The following is a 19,262-nucleotide window of genomic DNA, read 5'->3' as shown; positions in this document are numbered from 1 at the left end:
CCGGCTGTTATGTGTTTATGTTCGTGTGCAACAGAGAACTCGATTTCTAACAAAAAAAAAACCGTTCCGTCCCGTACGGAGGGTGGGAATGTGGGGCGGTGGGGGACCTCTAGCTTGAGCATAGCCTCGTGTATTATCTACGAGCGTGAATCGTGCGGGCTGGTGGGTGATTTCAGCCCACGAAAAGTAGAACTCTGTTGGCCCATGGGAGAGTGACAACATATTTAGGCTACGGGTAGTTGTTGGCCCACGGAAGAGTGACGGCCTATTTAGGCACGGGAGTAAGCTGCAAGGATTCTGTTGGCCCAATTCACTATTTGAGGAGCAGGCTGCTTGAATTGATGCATAAGTTCCATATTTTTTTATTTTCTCTTTTATTTTAATTTTCATTTATATTCGTTTCGTTATTTTTATTTCCTATTATTTCCTGGTTCTATTCATTTTATTCATATTTTCCTTTTGAATTTATTATTTCCTTTTCCTTTATTTTTTTATTTTCTTTTTAACAACACATTTTCTTCCATTTTTTTGTTTTATTTTTTTTCTTTCATTATTTTTTACTTCTTACTTTTAACATGTTTTTTCCTTCTGTTTCTTTTTTCCTTTTCATTTTTATTTTCTTTCCTTGTATTTTACGGTCATTTTTCTTGATTACTTTTGCTATTTTTATTCTTCGTACGGTAGGTTACTTTGTATACTAATTTGTTTGTAAGTTCATACGACTAATTTTAAATTAATAAATTTTTCCCCTTTTCCATCACTTCTTTTTGAGATTATTTGTTAATGATGCAGATTATTGGTTTGTTCGCCATGTAAAATTATTTGCTCCAATTGAAGAATAATTTTGTTCTTAGTGTGCACTAGTTTGTTCGCGGCGTGGATTGGTTAGTTGGCAAAATAAACTGATTTATTCGCATTGCATAACAACTTGTTCGTTCTGGGGCCCATATCGCAACTACGCTGGAATTGGCCCATATCTTCAGGTGACAAAACGTTTTCCTATCACCTTCAGCGACGTATGGTCGCAGCCCACAAGCGCGCCCGGCGTCCGCGTCGCGTCGGTGCTGGAGCATTTCTGGCGGCGGCTCGCGCTCGCCCCCCACGGCACCGGAGAGCGAAAGACCTCCCAGGCCGCCGCACCGGAGGACTTCAGCCTCGTGACGGCCGGGCACCGCTTGGCCGCGGCGCATCGGGGAGCGGTGCTGTCGCTCGCCCCAATTGAGACGGCGATCGCAGTCATGTAGTCACGCTCCGTGCTCTCTCTGTCGCAACTCGCACGCGAGCGCGTACGGGGAACGCCAGGTCGGCACGGGTGTTCGGCGGCTCGGTGATCGCCGGGCGCGTCCGAAGGCAGGCTTCGTGTTCAGCGCGCCAGGCGCGGCATGGTGAGAGTTACTTGCGGCGGCTGGTGGTTGGGGAGAAGGCGAGAAGCGCGTGGTGGCGTGGTGAGAGTTACTTGCGTGGTGCGGTGGCTGAAAGAATTTGCTGCTTCAGTTTTGGATTTGGCTGCGCAATCATTAATTGAAACGGAAATTGAAGATAACTATTCTTTTGTATCCACGGAACGATGGAAACAATGTAGGGTTCAGAACCTTTTGTTCTGCGTTGGGATGCATTGGCACATCTAATTTTCATTTGATTGCAATCATAACTGTTTGCTGTCTGATGCTTGCAAATATCTGAATATGATGCTTTATGCAATGCATGTTTATCCCATTTTCTCGAGTACTAGTGGCTGTATTTCATATTTACCATCCTGTTCATTAAGAATATATGTAAGAAAAGCATTTTGATTCATCTATTTGGATTAAATGTCTTGGCAAAATAGCATGATAGTTACTGTGTATGTAAGAAATATGCCAAATAGACCGGTAATGTTTTTTCTATATTTTGGAAAGTGTTTCCTGAACATTTTTAGAAAAATGCACACCAAGTTTCAACATGTTGGCAGCAGCAAGCTCTATTGATTAATAGTCCAAATTCCTATCTCGCTTTTTCCATGTTTTCGGCTTGGCTTCGCACTAAGGCCCAAAGCTCGTTTGACTCTCGCATCACTAAAGACTATGAGCGTGAAGAAGTTGGGAAGACTCCCAAGCAGATCAAGGATAGCAGGAGGGGGAAGCTTCGAGGCTATGTTGCCATTTGTATGTTAGGCTTAGGAACAATGCACTGGGGAGGTGCTGAGAAGGTTTTGGAGCACATGAACCAGGGCACGGGCGACAAGGAATTGGCCAACATCTGTGGCACATATTTGATATGTTCTTGTATCAATTTGCACATTCTGCTGTTTGTTAGATCAAAATGATACAATCATACAAGTTGTTATACAAGTTGTTGTACGGTGTGTGCTATTTACTAAAAAACTTATGATTTTGGCAGCAGAAACATTCTGCAACTCACGGTTTCTATGTGTCTGCTGCCCCTTTTATCTCGCTCGATCCCGACAGGTGGGTCAAACATGAGGGGTACGGTAGACCCGATTTGAGTGAGAAACATTTTTAAAAGTTTTAGTTCTTTATAGTATATATAGATATATATAATAGATAGAAGATAGATAACTTAAGTGCTATTATATTTGGTAGAAAAAAGTTCAATTTACTCTCTTCAAGTATAGCCAAAGTCTGAATAACCCTCTAAACTATAACTTGGTTTAATTTACCTCTAAACTATACCATTTAGTTCATTTTATCCTATAATACAATTTGTCTTTTTTATTTCTCCGTACACAAATTGAATTTTAATTTCAAATTTTGCAGGGTAGTAGTGGACATCACAATACATATTAAAAAATTATTATAATTTTTATCGTTATTTTTCATATAATTTTGAACTCCAATGGTTAATTTATTATTAGATATCCTAACCTATTAAAATAATGATAAAAAATAATGATGTGTCATGATGTGTACTATCATCTTATAAAATTTCAACTTAAAACTCTAGCTATGCATGGAGAAATAAAAAGGACAAATTGTATTAGAGATAATTTAAATCAAAGGGTATAGTTTTGGTAAAATAAACTAAATGATAGTTCAGAGGGTCATCCGGATTTTGATTATAGTCGAGGGAGTAATTTAGACTTTTTTTCTATTTGGTAATACGGTAATTTATCAGTAATATGTTCTCCCCGGGAGATATGTGACGTCTGCCGGTTCCCCCGAAAAATCCTCTGAAAAAAATCCACTCCCCCGTGACTTCCCGCCTCCTTCCCTCCCACCTCGCCGGCGGCGTCGCGTCGCGTCCGCTACTATCCGATGACGCCGTCCTGCAGCTCTGGCCCCGCAGGGCCCGCCGGGGGGCGGCGGGCGGCGACCTTCGCCGGCGCGAGTGTGTTCCTGTCGCGGAACCTGGTGGCCCCCGAGGTGTTCGACGCCGTGCACGACGCGCTGCGCCTCAACGGCGCCGAGGTCCTCCTCTGCGCCGACCCGAGCCGCACGGGGCCCCTCGACTTCCACGTCATCTCATCCTCCTCCCACGTACGCACGCCGCGCCCTTGCTTACTCCCCCCTCGTCCCATGCGCGAATCAGGCCGCCGCTTCGGTTTCCCCAATCCCTAATAATGCTTGGTTCCGTTTTGGTATGGATTTCTGCAGGAAAGGTTCGCCGATTTGAGGATCAAAGGCTGCAATTTGCTAGGTGAGGTGTGCAGAAGCCTGCGTAGTTCTGGAACCGGGGGACCTAAATTTGTAGCGTGGTTCTGCAGTTTTTGTTTTGTTTAATAGCTAGTGGGATTAGTCCTGATGCCAGTTAAATCAGTCTCAACTGTTAAAAATGCCTCGATAATCGGAAACTCCAGTGTTCGCTTTGAGAAGTTTGTGCTTCTGTGATTCCTCAACTAGCTGGTAAGGTTGGATTGGTTAAGTGCACTATTACTCTGAAATTTGGTACTTTGTTTTCAGTTCTTATTGTGTTAGAGTAGAGATTAATGTGTCTGATTGTTTCAAACTAGAGTGGTTTCAATTTGACAAGAACTTAAGTTGTGAGAACTGGTGGATCAATTTGATTGATAGGTTGTGCTGATTTTTGCCATGTAGAGCCAAATTATTGAATTTGGATAGGTGATGTCCCAACCTATCGTGTTTAGGTTCATTAAGATAATAGGTGCAAGAATGCCAGTACTAGTCATACCTTGCTAGCTAAGGATGGTAAATATCCCAACCTCCAATCAACCTTTTTGGGTGAAAATGTAATGAAGATGAAAGCTCAAGTGGGATTTGTATATATGGTTTATCCCAAGTGAAAATACGCTACAGCAGATATGGTTCTGCAAAGTTGGCTGTAATTCTATGTTTCATTTGTTAAGAGTAAGTCGGTTTCTCTCAATATTGTGTTTTCTCTCAACTCCCAAGGACAAATTTTGTTGATGGTCCTGTTTGATTCCCTGGATAAGTTAGTTGTTCATATAGGTGCAGCCAAAGGGCCCCAGTTTACCTGGTGGTTAGTTTTCATGCTTTAGGGCTGAAACGTGTAGAAAAAATTATTTACTAGAATCGTCTGTGTAGTGGTGAATATGATACTGTCTCATGAGTCAATGAGGACCATGATCTTGAGAAATGTGGATGGAATCTATCTTAAATTTTCTTCTGCAAACATTCCAAGTGAAGCTATGATAAACACCTGTTTATCTTTTTTTTCTTCAGGCTTCCCTTTTTTTTTTCTTGATGAAATGTCTGGTTTTCTTGTTAATATGGAGCCCAAAAAGTTATGTGTTTTGCAGTTTTTCAGTGCATAAAATTTATTTGTGGTTCAGAACCACAACAGTCAATCTTCTAATATGTTCAACTGTTTTCTTGTTTAAAAGTTGACTTAAAACCATATTTGTATTCTCGCAGGACCACAGTGCATTCTTTCCTGTGCTAAAGAACGTCGTTTTCTACCTAAACAGAGTTATACTTGTTGCCTTGCAATGGATGGGGTTAAGATACTGTGTTCAGGCTTTGAAAAAGCTGAGAAGGTGCATTAATCAAAATTTCTGCTAATTTCACAGTTTCATTAGTTAGTTAGTTAGTTTATTTCAAGTTTGATTTGCTTCTTGCAGGCTAAGATTGAAGAATTAGTGACAGCCATGGGAGGCATTTTACAAAGTAAATCCTCCATGGATGTGAACTTTGTAATTGTAAAGGATGTCATGGCTGCTAAATACAAAGTAAGTTAATAAGTTATGCTTAAAGCCTTTAACATGGAATGAAAACCTGTGCTGATTACTACATATGCAATCCCTTTACCTTTATTATAGGTGCTGTGCAGTGTTGTCCACAGCAACAGCTTAATTAATTGATGCTACGAGCGCTAAATACCATGTAGTCCTTGTTTTTGTTCTCATCTGGTGTACCATTCCCTGTTTATCTTTATTAGTTTCTTCAGAGTTGCCCCAATGGCCTTCTGATTTAAAAAAATACTATGCCTTATCAAGTCAAGCTTTGGTAATTTGTCTTAGTTGGTTAAGATAATGTTTATAGTAAAGATTCCCTTGTTGACTCCGAAAGGAGATTATTACTTATCTGTTGTCATAAAAAATAGTAAATTATAAGCCACCAGCCCACTACAATGACTTCTGGGGATTCCATGGTTTTGGTATGGATCATTTTCAATCCATTTCTAGCTCACCATACCTAAATGAAAATGTGTTTCTTGTTGATTGTATTTGTTCATTAAATCTGAATTGGAAACAATAGCTTAATCTTATGTTCATGTTGGTGTTAGAATCGTCCATTTCCTATACAACCTATCACTAAAATACCTGATAGGCAGAATGAACTCTTTGGATGTGGACAAAGAACTTTTGGTTTAAATAACTCAGAATGAGCCCTTACTGAAGTACTCTCACTGCCGCATAGCGAAAACAAAAAACTGCATGCTACCTTTAGTGCTGTTACTTCCTTCGAATGAGGCAGATGGCATCAAAGCAAAAACTGCTTTGCGACGTCATGTTCTCTCAGCATTGGTACTTTTTTTTCCTTTCTCGAACACGCAGGAGAGCCACGTATCATTATATTAAGAAGAAAGAGAGGGCTTAAGAATCCCAAACACCCACACCCACACACTAACACACACGCGCGCGCGCTTACCTCAACAGCAATCACCCTTACAAATACTTGGAAAAAAAAATCCCCACTCACAACCAGACCTAGTCAAAAGAGGTTACTAGAGCGAGGAGGTGAGAAACTCCTCAAGCCCCAGCTAAGATCCATAAATGTAGGTCCTCTTTCATGGAATGTAGAACTCCATTCAGGTTAGGCTGAACTCAGCATTGGTACTGTTGTGTGCACTTGTGCTGTTGGCCTATGAGTAATAGTGATGTGGTTGCTTCGCTTTGTGTTTGTAGTATGCTGTGAATAGTTTGAAGAAGCCTGTTGTCACCATCAACTGGTTAGAACAATGCTGGATTGAACACCGTGTTGTGCCTCATGAGCCCTACAGGATACTTCCCTTTGTTGGGTTGAATATCTGTGTCACCAAACTGAATCCAGGTATGTGCAGTTGAACTTAATTGAACTTCGCATTCGAATTCAGTTCCACGTTTTCCTTCTTTCAACATGCATTTTTTTTTCTTGCATATTTATTGAAAATCAAGGGCATATTTGGAAGATGGGGATTACTCTGGTTACTTCTACAATTAGTTCGTATCTAAACTAAATTATTATGATTTGAATCCCAATCCGCTCATTTTGAACATGCCCTTATGGTTGTTGACTAAAGGGTTGATATTATCAAATATTGTATGTGATGCTTTAGACAAGGTTATTACAAATGTCAGTAAACTGGTAATTGCTGCCTACTAAAGGGAAAAGTACCTTCTTTGTTGTATAATGGTATTTTGAATTGCAGCTGATAAAACCTGCTGGTCTCTTGAACCTTCTTTGTTGTAAAATGATATTCTTTTAAAGGATTAGGTCCAGTTTATCCTTTCATGAACAAATCTACCTTCAACTTTAAAACCAGGTATTTGAGCATCTGGCATGTCATTAACTCCTAAAATGTCAAAACATTGCAAAAATACCCCACTTTCATGTTCTGTTTAGTACGCAAGCCGTGTTGAATGTCCAGTTTTGAAGTTGAGAGTTGATTTTTGCATTTAGATTGGACTATGATGGTAAAATGGATTTATTCCATCTTTTATATTTCCTCACAGCCATAGAGAATAAGATTTCTCAGTATCAATTGAGAATAAGATTTCTCGATTTCCACTTTGAGATTGGACATGCTTTATTCTATTGAATAATCATCCTTCATTGATGCTTTAGTTTTCTTTTCTTTTGATCAGTTGAACGGAAGGAATTGGAGAAAATAATAGTGCAGAATGGTGGCCAATTTTCAGCCTGTCTTACGCGGAAGTGCACCCATTTAGTTGCAAATATATCCTTTGATGCTTTATGCACTTGATGTTTTCTGTATGAATTAGTTACATGTGCACAGTCTATTATGTTTCCCACATAGCTATAGAACATGAATGAAATGCTGAGGAATGGAAATTTGAGTTATCCAAAGTTGGTTAAGACTGACGAGTGATGGATGCACATCACAGCTGCGAATTCCTGAAAGCCATGTGTCCATTTATCATTATGACAAAACAAGATATAACACCGAAAGAAATACCATTAGGACATCAGCATTTGCTTAATGTTTGCTCTAGTGTTAATGAAACATGCAGCTTGGCCTTTGTTAAATATTACTGATTTTCAATACAGAATCCTAAGGAAACTTTTCTTAACACGTTATTTACGAACCTGGAGGTGACAAATATGTCGTGGCCCGAAGGTGGGGTAATATATACATTGTGAATCAGAGATGGGTTGAACAATCTGTTGCTCGTAGAGGTAAAAACATACCCAGGGGCTATTTTGCTGCTTTGATTTGCTTGTTTCTCCTGTAATTATTACTAATTGCGATTTGGTTAGTCTAACATTTTAAATTTCTTTCTTTATTGGAATGAAGCTTGCCTAGATGAAAATAGCTACCTTGTTTGTCAGACTTCGTCTGCTTCTAGTGGTTTAAAAACTTCACCCGAGGAACAACAGAACCCAGAGATCAGTAGTGCAAGTGCAAGTTTTCAACCTGTTCCAGCAACATCAGTTGATGATTCAGTATCAACGTCACAATATGTGCCTGCTTCATTTGGTGATTCTTCAAAGATCAGCAACACTGATATTGTTGGTGAAGAGGCAAATGAGATGCAGGTCGAAAGTCATGTTGCTGAGGACTCAGAGGCGGAAAATGATGATTTATATTTATCAAATTGCAGAATTTCTCTGGTGGGCTTTGAGGAGAATGAGTTGTTAAGGCTACTCATGATGATACGCAATGGTGGTGGATCCCGGCATATTTTGTTAAATGAGAAGCTTACACATATTATACTTGGTGCGCCATCGGAGGAGTAAGTTCATGCAACTGTTTCTTCCGTATATCCTAGTACTTCTCTGAACTGGGTACAGTTGCACCTGATGGTGCTTTTTTGTCTTGGCAGTGAGAAAAAGGAAGTAAGACGTCTGGCTGCTTGGGGTGTAATAAATGTAGTGAAAGTAACGTGGTTAGAAGACTGCAATAGAGCAAAAAAGGAAGTAAAAGTGTCTCCATCTCATGTGGCTACTGAGCTACTCTTGAAAGGTAAAAAAGTTATAAACATATATTGGAAGCATCAGATTTAGATGTATTTCACATTATTGAGGTGGGCTGTATCAAAACTTTTAAAACATATATTGTCCTTGCTTGATTTCACATTCATTGTTTTCTAACTTTTGAATGTAGAGTTTTCACGTGTGATTATGGAAAAATCTGCTGACACACGTGAAATGAAGGTAGCCAAGAGCTCTTGTGGGATTTTTCATGTCCCAACTGTTAATGACTCACATGGCAAACAACTTGAAAAAGATATGTCATCTGAAAGAAAACCAGCTAGAGGCAAATATGAAAACAGCATGAACAAAACCCGATCAGCAACCAGGTCTGCAAATTCAAGCCAACAAAATGCAGTGGTCAATATTAGCAAGAACGATCCCAAATCTCAAGGAGCATCCACAGTGAATTCAGGAAGTAGCAGATCAAATGTTTTCAAAGGGATAACATTTGGCTTCTCAAATTCATTTTCTCACGACAAGGTATGTTGCTTTGCTAATATTCCATCCACTTCCTGTATCGGCATCATTTCGTGATATGTACCACCTCCCTTTTCCTCTCAAGATGACTCTTGGTTCAACCTTGATTTGATGACTGGCATGCTCAGGTCAACAGTAAATTATCCTGTCAAAACTTAACCTCTTTTTGTTGACCGAACAACTTGTTTTGAAATTACCTGACATCAAAGTTACTGGACATAGTACACCAGAGCTAAAAAATGATGTAAGTATAATAATCTAGATAGTGCATATTTTTCTTTTAATTATGCATAGCTGCTTAGTTTCCATTTGCTTTCATTTCTGTTGATGAAGCGGCTATGTTCATCTGAATCAGAGACCTGAGGTTATTGATTGGATCAGAGAAGGCGGAGGCATTGTGGTGGATGATATACAATCTACAACTGTGAAATACACAATTGAGTGCCATGGACGAAACAGCATGCCTTGTGACTTCTCTCATTCAACAGTTGTTTCAACTCATTGGATACGCTCGTGTTTGGAGGTATGCTTCTGTGAACTTGATCTCTTATCTCCGTTTATGCGTTTTAAAGTGGCAGGCTACCTTCCAGCTCTTATATTTAAAATTTTGTAAAGGTGGGTTGCTTGCAAGAAGTTGGAAGCCATCCTATTTTCTCTCCTTTGCGCTGTCGGATCCCATTCCCAGGATTTGAAAAGTTCCGTTTCTGTATCTCACTTTCACAATATGGAGAGAGAGAAAGTTTTCTGCTGAAGAACTTGTGCTTCGCTTTAGGCGCTAAATTTACAGAAAAGGCATTCAAGGGAGTGACCCATCTTATCTGCAAATTTGCAAGTGGTGACAAGTATAAGGTTTACTCTAAAAGAGGAACACCAACCATTACTGAAGAGTGGCTCTTTGAGTGTGTAAAACAGGTATCCGTATTCTATACATGGTTTTGAGCATATTCACATCTTTCCGTTCAGTTATTGTTCTGTTGAAGATAACTTGTGAGCATGTGATGCTTATTGCTTAACAAGATGGTGAATTCTCATTGCAGGATACAATTGTCCCTTTTGATCACTTTCAACCGAAACCACTTACTTCTCAGGACAAAGATTTAACTGTCAGTCAGTATTCCACGCAGGCAAGCAGATTTAACTGCTCTGAGCTGCTTAGTGGATATCAAGTAACAACAAGCAATCCAGCACACAACTCGGGTAATCGTTTGTTATAAAAATTGTAAGAAGAATTTTTTTGCACCACAAGCTCATTGTGTTTGCTTAGCAGGTGATGCCTCGGCTAATGAAGAGGCAATTGCTCCTGCTGTCAGTAAAAGAAGACTGCTATCTGTTTCTGGCAACGCTAATGATACATGCGGAAACATCGGAAGGACTGAGAAACACCTTGAAAGTGGCTCTGTTCCTGATGTTGCGGATGCGATAGAGGTCCTATCGTCCAAGGTAATGCTAATGCAATTCATACACTTCTCTATTACAGGACATCTTTATGGGGCATTATCTAAACATGCCACTTTTTTTTTTCAAATTTGCAGATTCAAGATGTGCAATCTGCTAGGAGTGTATCCTATTTTTCTGGTGATCAATGCCTCTATTGATTTTATTACTCCACACTTTAGAAATGTACTAGTATTCTATCCTTAACTAATGCAGATATTTGAACCTGACAATTCTGCTGTTGTTCAAGACCAGAAAGATACACACTCCTTTGGCATTTCAAGGAGCTGGTTGAATATGTAAGTTAGTATATTATGCATTTCAAGGAGCTATTCCTGCAATCAATCATCATGCCTGCTCACTAAAACTTCCACTTATACAAATATTCACACAGATCAGTATGTTTACTCTAAAGCATCTAGGTAGAAGGAACTTCCATCTAGCTACTTTGCCTGCAGTCCTGCACATAGGATTTCCTTTACTGGTACTGCTGTTTGTTTCCTCTAGGCAACAGAAGCAAGAGAACACACCTGGCACAAAGGTCCAAAGCTTAAGCTCCTCCCCTGCACCCTCCCCAGCACCCTCTACCTACTACCCTTTCAGTGAGACGCAGACAGAATCTCAGGTCAGTGTATTTTATAATCAAGATGTCCTAATAACAACTAACACCTGACAGTGATGGCCAACTCTTGTAAACTCTGTTGTTCATGCAGGTCGTTGGATATGAGGAAGATCTGACCGGCAGGCAAAAGATCATTGATAGAGTTCGCTCTCAGAGCATTAACGTAACTCCATCGACCGAGATTCCTTGAGGTAGTCAGGAGACGAGCATACCCACATCTCGCTTGTAAGGCAGCCAGATATGCCCCACTCAACTTGTGAGGGGGAGATATTGTTCGGCCTTGATGCCTTGTTGGGCATCAGCATGAACAGCATGGATGGAGTTGCGAGCATGGAGGCCTATTTATTCTCAACCAGAGGATCTACGCGTGGCGTAAGTGTTTAAAGATTCTCATGGCATGACATCCAGCAAAGTGCGCTTGTACCTTGTACCGTGATTTGGTACGAGTAAGTCCCCCTTGTTTCGCAGGTAGGTTGGATAACACGCGAGACATGAACTCTGAAATCAAATCTTTGCTGTGCGGTGTGATCCTGTATATTGCAATCGAGGAATGTAGCAAGGATCGACGAAACAATCTCTCGATCTAGATGCACCAGTGGTTTGTTGTATCCGGTGAGCTTGTGAGAAAGCCCTACACAAACGTAGCGTGTAATTTTAGATCCTTGTATCCTTTTTATAGGCAACGCTGCCACTTGTTCTAGGTAGGACAGTAGGTGCTGTGATTGACTCTTTACTTTGAACCCTTGATTTCTAAACTTATCGTGCGGATTGGTTCGTATATTTATACTTTTTAGGTCTGAAGTGAGAATCTAATTATCTTTGGCTAATTAATTTATTGATGTAGTACTGGCTCGATCTTCCGATAGTTATGGTAAATTTGATTGGTGGAGTCACGATGTTGGTGATGTGGCTTTCTAATTAGTCACGATTCGAATCTTTATAATTGTTACACTGCTGCTCTGTTGGTTATCTTAGCCACGATTCAAATCTTTATAATTGTTACACTGCTGCTTACAACTTGATTGACCTCGCTAAGAAGGCTAATTCTGCGAGCGAATCGAATCGAAGAACACAAGTGCACGCAATCTGAAATTGTAGATGTGTATGAAGCAAAGACAAGTATGGGGTTCAAACTCTGATCACAAAACAACTAATCGATACACAAAACATCTAATCGATACAGTGGTCGATACAATGGTGAAGAACAAGAACGGGGTTCTGATGTACAACAAAAGGATTTGACGTTAAGGTTAAAATGAAAGAGATCTGTTTCTTGATGGAAAACTAAAACTAAACAAAACTCAAAATCTAATGTGGCGGCTGCTACTGAGTTTATATCGAAGGGGTGATGTTGTAGGGTTGAAGATCACCAGGTGGAGGCGTCCTCAACCTGGGCTTAAGGCCCGATACCATACAAGATCGACTTGACCCAAAATAGGTAACACAGCACCTTATCGTGGTCATACAGAAAGATCCACGAATCTTCTGGAGCTCGGACTAGAACAAAAGAAAGCTTTCTTCATCTTCTTTCCAACGCATCAAAGAACATCTCGTTTTGACATCGTATGAAGAAGATATCGGCGTTTCAGTTCAAGGTGGTCGGCTGAGTCTGAACCGGACGTGAAAACCAAGTTGGTGATGACTTGTAACTCGTAGAAAAACAAATCTCGGATGTATCTAGCATGGTGATATCCTCATCACCTATAACCATTGTTATAGTCCTAAAATGCACACACGTGTACATCTTCCTTTTTTGTACATACCATTTTAGACATTGTTGTTGCGCAAACTATGGCTCCTTCATTTTTTAAAATTAGATATAGTATTTACAAATTGCAATGCGCCACTTGATAAACATTGTTTTGGCAATTTCATAAGCCATGGATAAGCAAAGTACAATATACAATGTAAGATTATTCCGGCAAAGTTGGTGAAGTAAATAGAAGTTGTTTAAACCACATAGAAGCAAAATTTGCAGTATATACATTCATATGGAGCTATTGATTGTTCGATGTGGTTCGTGTTTCACTTGAAATTAAGTTGTAAGGTCTTTATGTTTGACTGGGACTCATGCCACTAGGTCAAGAGGTCAAGAGAGATTTCACAACTTGGGTCTGTATTCGTGAGCCTTGTAGGATTTGACACTCACATCACAATGACATGTGGAATGTTTGAAAGTCTCACCAATTGAGACCCACATTCTGAAAAAAACAGGAAATATTTCAACCATTGTTGGCTATTTTTCTATGAAACATGTGAGGACGGTAAATATTCGAGGATAATTGGTGAATATTCAAGGATTATGAGAATGAGAATACTCGGAGACAATACAGTAACTGCACTGATGTAGTCATGACACTTTACAGCATGTCAACAGCTAGCTATCAAAACTCTCCGTCGTGCTTGTGTCATCAACTTCTATCTTCGTTTAGGTGCCCGCCTCTCTATCACGTCACACGCTTCGCAACAACTAACTCACTTGCCCCCTTTGGAGTCGTCAAGATTCAGTGGCGCTCACACTATCAGCTTTTATCCTCGGACCTTTTTTTCAGTCTGAGCAGGGTGCTTTTCACAACATGAAGGGCTCAATTTTAGAAGAGTTTGGGTGGAAGAACTGGTAAGAGTCAGGGCTAGATGGAGGAGTTATGAATTTCGGAAGTGAAAGGATTTTAGAAGGGTTTCAGGATTTTATAGAATATATTTCTAGTTTCCCTAATTTTTGGTTAACGGAAAACGTGAGCAAAAAAGTCTAGGTAGGTTCTAGCTAGGGTGCCCGTAGTATTTATAGAAACTTTCTGGGAACTTTTCTCTAAATCCTGTTTGGAACCTTGGAATTGAATTCTATTCTAATAATTATAATTTAGATACAAATCTATTAAACTAATATGATTATATACGGAATATATTTGTATACTATTGTTGGCCATATGAGGGAGATACTTATGTACTATATTTTTACTATAGAGAAGTGAGTCAAAGAGCGTGCTATAAGTTATGGAATACAAACATAGTTTGATGTGTATATAATCAATTTCCATCTCCTACCCTATGAATTTAGAATAGACTTATATTTAAACTTTGGAAAATGGTGGGATGTGAAATTCTAAGTTAAATAGCCTAATTTATTAAATATATTTCAATTCTTTCAAAATGAGAACGGCCTGGGTTAAGCTTGGGTATACTAATCAATCATGGTGTACCTACCTTTCTTTTGTATGGATCGCAGGCTGACATGTGGGCCGGAGTCAACGGTCAATGTTGACTTGATAGTACACAAGTCCATGTTTACTATGTCGTGGACCAACCGTGCATCGTGCTTGTGGGCCCCACCTGGCATGCTCGTAGTCCAAGTGGACCGACTTCATACGGAGATAAAGAGTGAAGCGAGGTGCGTGGTCGGTCGCTGACATGCGGGTCCTAAGGATGACCATGTTCAGATCACATGAATATGTTGTTGCTGGAGCATTCTGGATGTAAAGAAACCTCTTCGCTGATTAATATCTCAAAGGAGAAACAGATCCAGGTATCTGTGCACAATGGGCACTATGTAGAACTACTTGCATCTGAACGTAACACGATCAAAAAGGGCGTTTAACCTTCAAGATAAAGGATATTCATCAATAGATTGTTCAACTAAAGAATTTCACATTAGTGTCTAACCAATGATTCAGTTATACATGAACGATCCCCCAGATCAATGGTTCGCCATAAATCGAATGTAGAAATGACACCATATAACAGTGCTGTAACATCAATCTATCTATCCTCTTGATCGAATTTGACTCCTACATCAGCTATTAAGTAGTGCAGCTCACTGTCCGTAGCAGCATCTCCCTCGCAGTAAACTGTTCATCTAATTATCTTCTAGTAAGGTTGTAACTTGTCATATCACATCCGGTTTATCCTGTACAAGGAAAGAAAAAAGAAAAGGAAAAATCAGTAATAGAATATTCTTTCAAAAACTAAAAAAAGTAGCACAATAGTTACCTATTAGTGTAGTAATGCAGATGACTATACACGATGGTTTAGAACCTGATACACACTGAGAAACTTGACATGTCAGACTTGAACAAAAGAAACATGAAAGACATTTCATGTGTATCAGAGAGTCGGTACCTTGCTTCGCTGCAATGAGCCACAAGACGATTCTTCACTGAGTCTTCATTGGCCCAAACAAAGCCCCGGAGGTATAGAACAGCCAGCACAAACCACTATTCATACAATAAACAATATCAATATTATCCCGTTAGCCGTGGTAATTAGATAGTAAACATTGCTGCTGAGAGGTATTAGTGCACTAACCTGGAGACCCAGATCAGTATCAGATAGAGAATAAAGCAGATAACATAAACCACCAGACCAATGACCCACAGAACGAGCTTGACAAGAATATGGAGTAGCTGCAGTTTTATGTCATGTTATTGTTCTTCCTTTTGCAAACATAGTTAAAGAACTTACTATATGAAATAGTAAAACAGAAATTGCAAAGAATAATTACCGGTGGGTCTTGGCAACTCAATGCCCAGTAGACTGTGACAACTGTGCTTGAAGTAATCATTGAATACAGGCACTCATCAAGATAGTTATGATACTTCAACGAAGCAACGTGAAACATTCCCAAGAACAACATAAGAGAATGCCAACCTCCCAGTCCAGCCATAGATGGTGCAAATAGAACAGTATTTGGAAATGAGGAAGCAACTGCTCCATTCAGCAGCAGAACGAAAGAGATAACAGCACAGATGTAGACATTCGATCCAAGAAGGCTTTGGCTCCATAAAATCAGACAGAACTCCAGTTACAGTTCCCCAAAAAAGTGATCCTAAGCCCCACATGCAGAGAGCTTTATAAGAAGCAAACCTGCTTGCCATTAACTCCTTGCGCTGGAATTAGAGAAAAAATATATCACCTTCCTATCTCACAAGTTCATTCACATATATGATGACATACTAAGCTCATTCGTTGTATCCTAAATTGGACATGTACAGTGACCGGATCACGAACTTACCTCCTCTAGTGGTATGAGCATATCTGCTTTGGGGTAGTCTGTGATGGTAAAGGTGTCACTTCTGGGGAAATCAACAAACAGAAAATGCTGGAGAAGTGCAATCCTTGATGCCATGTATGCCAGCATCTGTGAAGAAAATTCATAAACATTTTAGGTAACGCCTTCTCTGAGATAACACATCCCTCAAACCCCTACAACATCCCCAAGTAGCCAACCCACCGCTGACTCAGTGACCACTACTGAGCACCCAACTCCCATGCTACCGCTTGTTCATTCCTATGACCAATATCCAACCAATTCCCATGCCAATGGAGCTCTACAGTAGCCGTAACTGAGCGTCTGAGCCGGCCATCTGCCACCACCAGGATTGGATTGGAACCATGGCGCCGCGCCAAGTTCACCAACCACACCGTGACCACCATTCCAAGCTCCCAGTTCACATATCACATAATTTCTGCTCATAGCCACAAATAAGCTCGCAAGACAATGCTAATCGGACTTGGCTATCATCCAGGTTCTGGACTTCTGCCACTGCAGCAAAAACTGTGCCTGCTTCCGAAGTCTATGCACGCCGTGGCTTGAGGAAGAAATTGTTTGTGTTACAATAAACGTGTCCTCACCCCTCTCCTCTCCCAGGTATTAACAGTCTATTACATGGGCTGCCCACATCACACATTAATCCACTCTAGCCAGCAACACTTGTGTTGGGCTTCCTCTCCCTCGGTTCCTCCTGACCAGTGACGGTCGATGGCTTGCCAGACTCCATCATCGGGGAGCTGCTAACAGACCAGCTGGCCACGACCGAACGATCCAATGCCCCATGGCAACGCTCAGCAAGCGTTGAACCAAAACCAGCATCGTTTCCATGCCTCAGCTCCGTGCTAACCCGCAGCTTCCTATCGGTGCCAGCCTGGTACCCGCGAGCGCAGCGCCCTCCCCGTACGCGCCTGGTGCGGCCCGAGCACGGAGGACGATCGTTCGCGACGCGCGTCCGGCCGAGTCTAGGCGAGACGAGGACGCCGACGAGCGTACTCGACGGCCTCCTCGGATTTCCTCAACTCGGCCGCACGCGCACAGCGGATGATCATCGTTCCGTGCTCGTGGTGCTCCCAAATGGGATTGCTCGTAGAAGCCCCAAACCCACGCGCGCGCGCCCCGCCTCGAGTTGCTCACCATCACATATCCATCACCGTCGCGCGGCCGCGCCGCCCGTCCCCACCCGCGCGCTCTAAAATAACGGGGAACCATGCGACGTCGGAGTCAGTACCTAGCACGCTGAGGTGTACCGGCTCGCTGAACTCGTCGAAGAGGCGGCGAGGTAGTCGGAGATGTGGCGCGGCGGGCGCTGAGGTGAACCGGCACGCTGAACTCGTTGAAGAGGCGGCGGGGTAGTCGGACGGAGATGTGGCGCGGCGGGTGCTGAGGTGGACCGGCTCGCTGAGTCGAAGAGGCGGCGGCGAGGTAGTCGGAGATGTGGCGCGGCGGAAGAATCGGAGAGGCGCGAGGTGGTCGGAGATGTGGCTCGGCCGCCGCCGCGCCGAGATGAATCGGAAAGCGGAGTCGAGCGTGGGGAATGGAGGCAACTCGCCAACGAGGATTTGAAGGCAGCGGGAGCTTTCAAATTTTCGGGTGGAGCCCACACGCTGGGAGTGAGCGGACCCCACCTGTCAGAATTCTCTTCCGCGGCGTGCCGCTGGTGACTTCCGCCGTGGCGTCGACGGCCCGGCGTCGTGCCTGGCTGACTGGTGGGGTGCGGCGCCCTGCGGTCCCACCAGGCAGTCACTCCTACCTCTTTTACTCTAGGTCAGGTGAGTTGCGTGGGCCCAGCCCAAACACTTTCCCCGAAGACTGTTAGTTGATGATGAAGCGACTTTTTGGAAAACTGGTTACAGTTGAGGAACTTCGTTTCAACTGAAATTTCTGGTTCTGACTCTTACATTATTTAAACTTACGATGTCAATACTTATAATTGTGATGGGCAAGTGTAAGTGTTAGCACCTTGGTTACAGAATAATTATGGACGAACTTGGATGGAAATATCTCTCCAATATGTGTAAATATTATGCCTCTAGTCTCCACTTCAACATATGGAGTAAAAGTTCTTAGCTGTTGAAATGGTCATTATCTGGTAACTAGTTAGTTTCGAAGAACCTGTACTAGCTAAGTTTAGTGATATTATTTTCGCTTATTGCATATCTCAATACTGCTCGTAGATCTTTCCGTCCCAATTTTTTAAAGTTAGTGCAATAACTATGTAGTTACATGTGCTGCTGCTTCTCAGCTTACATTCTTCTCGTGTTGTACCAAGATTGAACGTTTAGGAAGTGAAGGATTACCTGATGGATCATATAGCACTATGACAATTTTTTGCAATGCTGATTATGTGAGGGTTTGCTGAACTCATTTCTCAAAAATTATCCTCGGTCTCTACCTGAGCTGTGATATCTTAGTACTTCACTCATGTTCATTGCCATAGGAGCACACAAGATTTCTTGACAAAATCCAGTAACTATTCTTGGTCCTAGGGAAGCATCTAGATGGAGCAGTTTTAATGATCAAAGATGGTAAACTTCTATTTCCTAATTTCTGCTTCTTGTTTCTTTTATAGTATTTAGCCTAAATTTTGTGTAGCCCTAATCCTACATTCACTCTCCTTGCTTTTGATCAATAACACAAGCAGCCGCTGCTACTAACTACTACTCTGCAGAGTCAGAGAACTACCCAGATATTTGGAGTTCACATTGATCTTCAGCTGGCAACCCAGACATACCATATGTTCTGGTTTCCAGTCATTGATTCCGATTGCAGTGAGGAGCTTTTGGCTGCTACAGGAAGGTTACTATATGAATATATTTTTTCGATAAATCGACAAGAGATTTGGAGCCACAAATTGCTAACTCATGTTGAATCAACCAAACATATAGGTTTTGAAGCAACTTTTACAGACTTTGAAGCCAACTGAAATGTTTATGATGTTCTTTCTGAGTTCCAACAATCTCGTGCTCCTAGCAATGTTGATTACCAAACTGTTGAGCATGTGAAATGTTTGAGGATGTTATGGATCTAGTAATTAGCTGTTAGATTTGTTCCCACGATGCTTGTGGAT

The 19,262-nt window shown here is 41.4% G+C and overlaps 1 protein-coding gene and 1 long non-coding RNA gene across 5 annotated transcripts; both read left to right on the top strand.

The window, feature by feature from the left end:
* Window positions 1–3,160: 3,160 nt before the first annotated feature.
* Window positions 3,161–11,991, top strand: LOC112902577 (DNA topoisomerase 2-binding protein 1-A). Of its 4 annotated transcripts, XR_003230618.1 has the most exons (19): window positions 3,161–3,476; window positions 3,594–3,636; window positions 4,833–4,954; window positions 5,039–5,146; window positions 6,326–6,470; window positions 7,265–7,356; window positions 7,724–7,817; window positions 7,936–8,374; window positions 8,465–8,604; window positions 8,746–9,095; window positions 9,448–9,615; window positions 9,708–10,004; window positions 10,130–10,289; window positions 10,357–10,532; window positions 10,625–10,651; window positions 10,743–10,825; window positions 11,034–11,151; window positions 11,240–11,520; window positions 11,617–11,991. XR_003230618.1 is itself a non-coding variant. In XM_025971699.1 (18 exons), exons 1-18 carry the CDS (start codon window positions 3,255–3,257, stop codon window positions 11,336–11,338), a joined length of 2,883 nt encoding a protein of 960 aa, XP_025827484.1. In that variant the 5' UTR covers window positions 3,161–3,254; the 3' UTR covers window positions 11,339–11,991. The 4 variants fall into 4 exon arrangements, 3 of the variants coding, with proteins under 3 accessions (XP_025827484.1, XP_025827485.1, XP_025827486.1); XM_025971699.1 differs by having other exon boundaries at window positions 11,240–11,991; XM_025971700.1 differs by having other exon boundaries at window positions 3,162–3,476; window positions 10,360–10,532; window positions 11,240–11,991.
* Window positions 11,992–18,553: 6,562 nt separating this feature from the next.
* Window positions 18,554–19,251, top strand: LOC112903259. Its single transcript, XR_003230769.1, has 2 exons — window positions 18,554–18,991; window positions 19,081–19,251. It is a non-coding gene; the product is annotated as an uncharacterized LOC112903259 (long non-coding RNA).
* The last annotated feature ends 11 nt before the right edge of the window (window positions 19,252–19,262 follow it).

The sequence above is a fragment of the Panicum hallii genome, chromosome 8, assembly GCF_002211085.1.
Source record: "Panicum hallii strain FIL2 chromosome 8, PHallii_v3.1, whole genome shotgun sequence".
NCBI classification, from domain to species: Eukaryota; Viridiplantae; Streptophyta; class Magnoliopsida; order Poales; family Poaceae; genus Panicum; species Panicum hallii.
Note: the sequence above shows the minus strand (reverse complement) of the source record. Positions and strands in the feature narration are given on the sequence as shown.

Coding starts and splice junctions, on each gene's coding strand:
- LOC112902577 (XM_025971699.1), top strand. CDS start 3,255: ATGACGCCGTCCTGCAGCTCTGGCCCCGCAGGGCCCGCCGGGGGGCGG. Junction 6,471..7,264: donor TGTCACCAAACTGAATCCAG/GTATGTGCAGTT, acceptor TCTTTTGATCAG/TTGAACGGAAGGAATTGGAG. Junction 10,826..11,033: donor TCAAGGAGCTGGTTGAATAT/GTAAGTTAGTAT, acceptor TGTTTCCTCTAG/GCAACAGAAGCAAGAGAACA.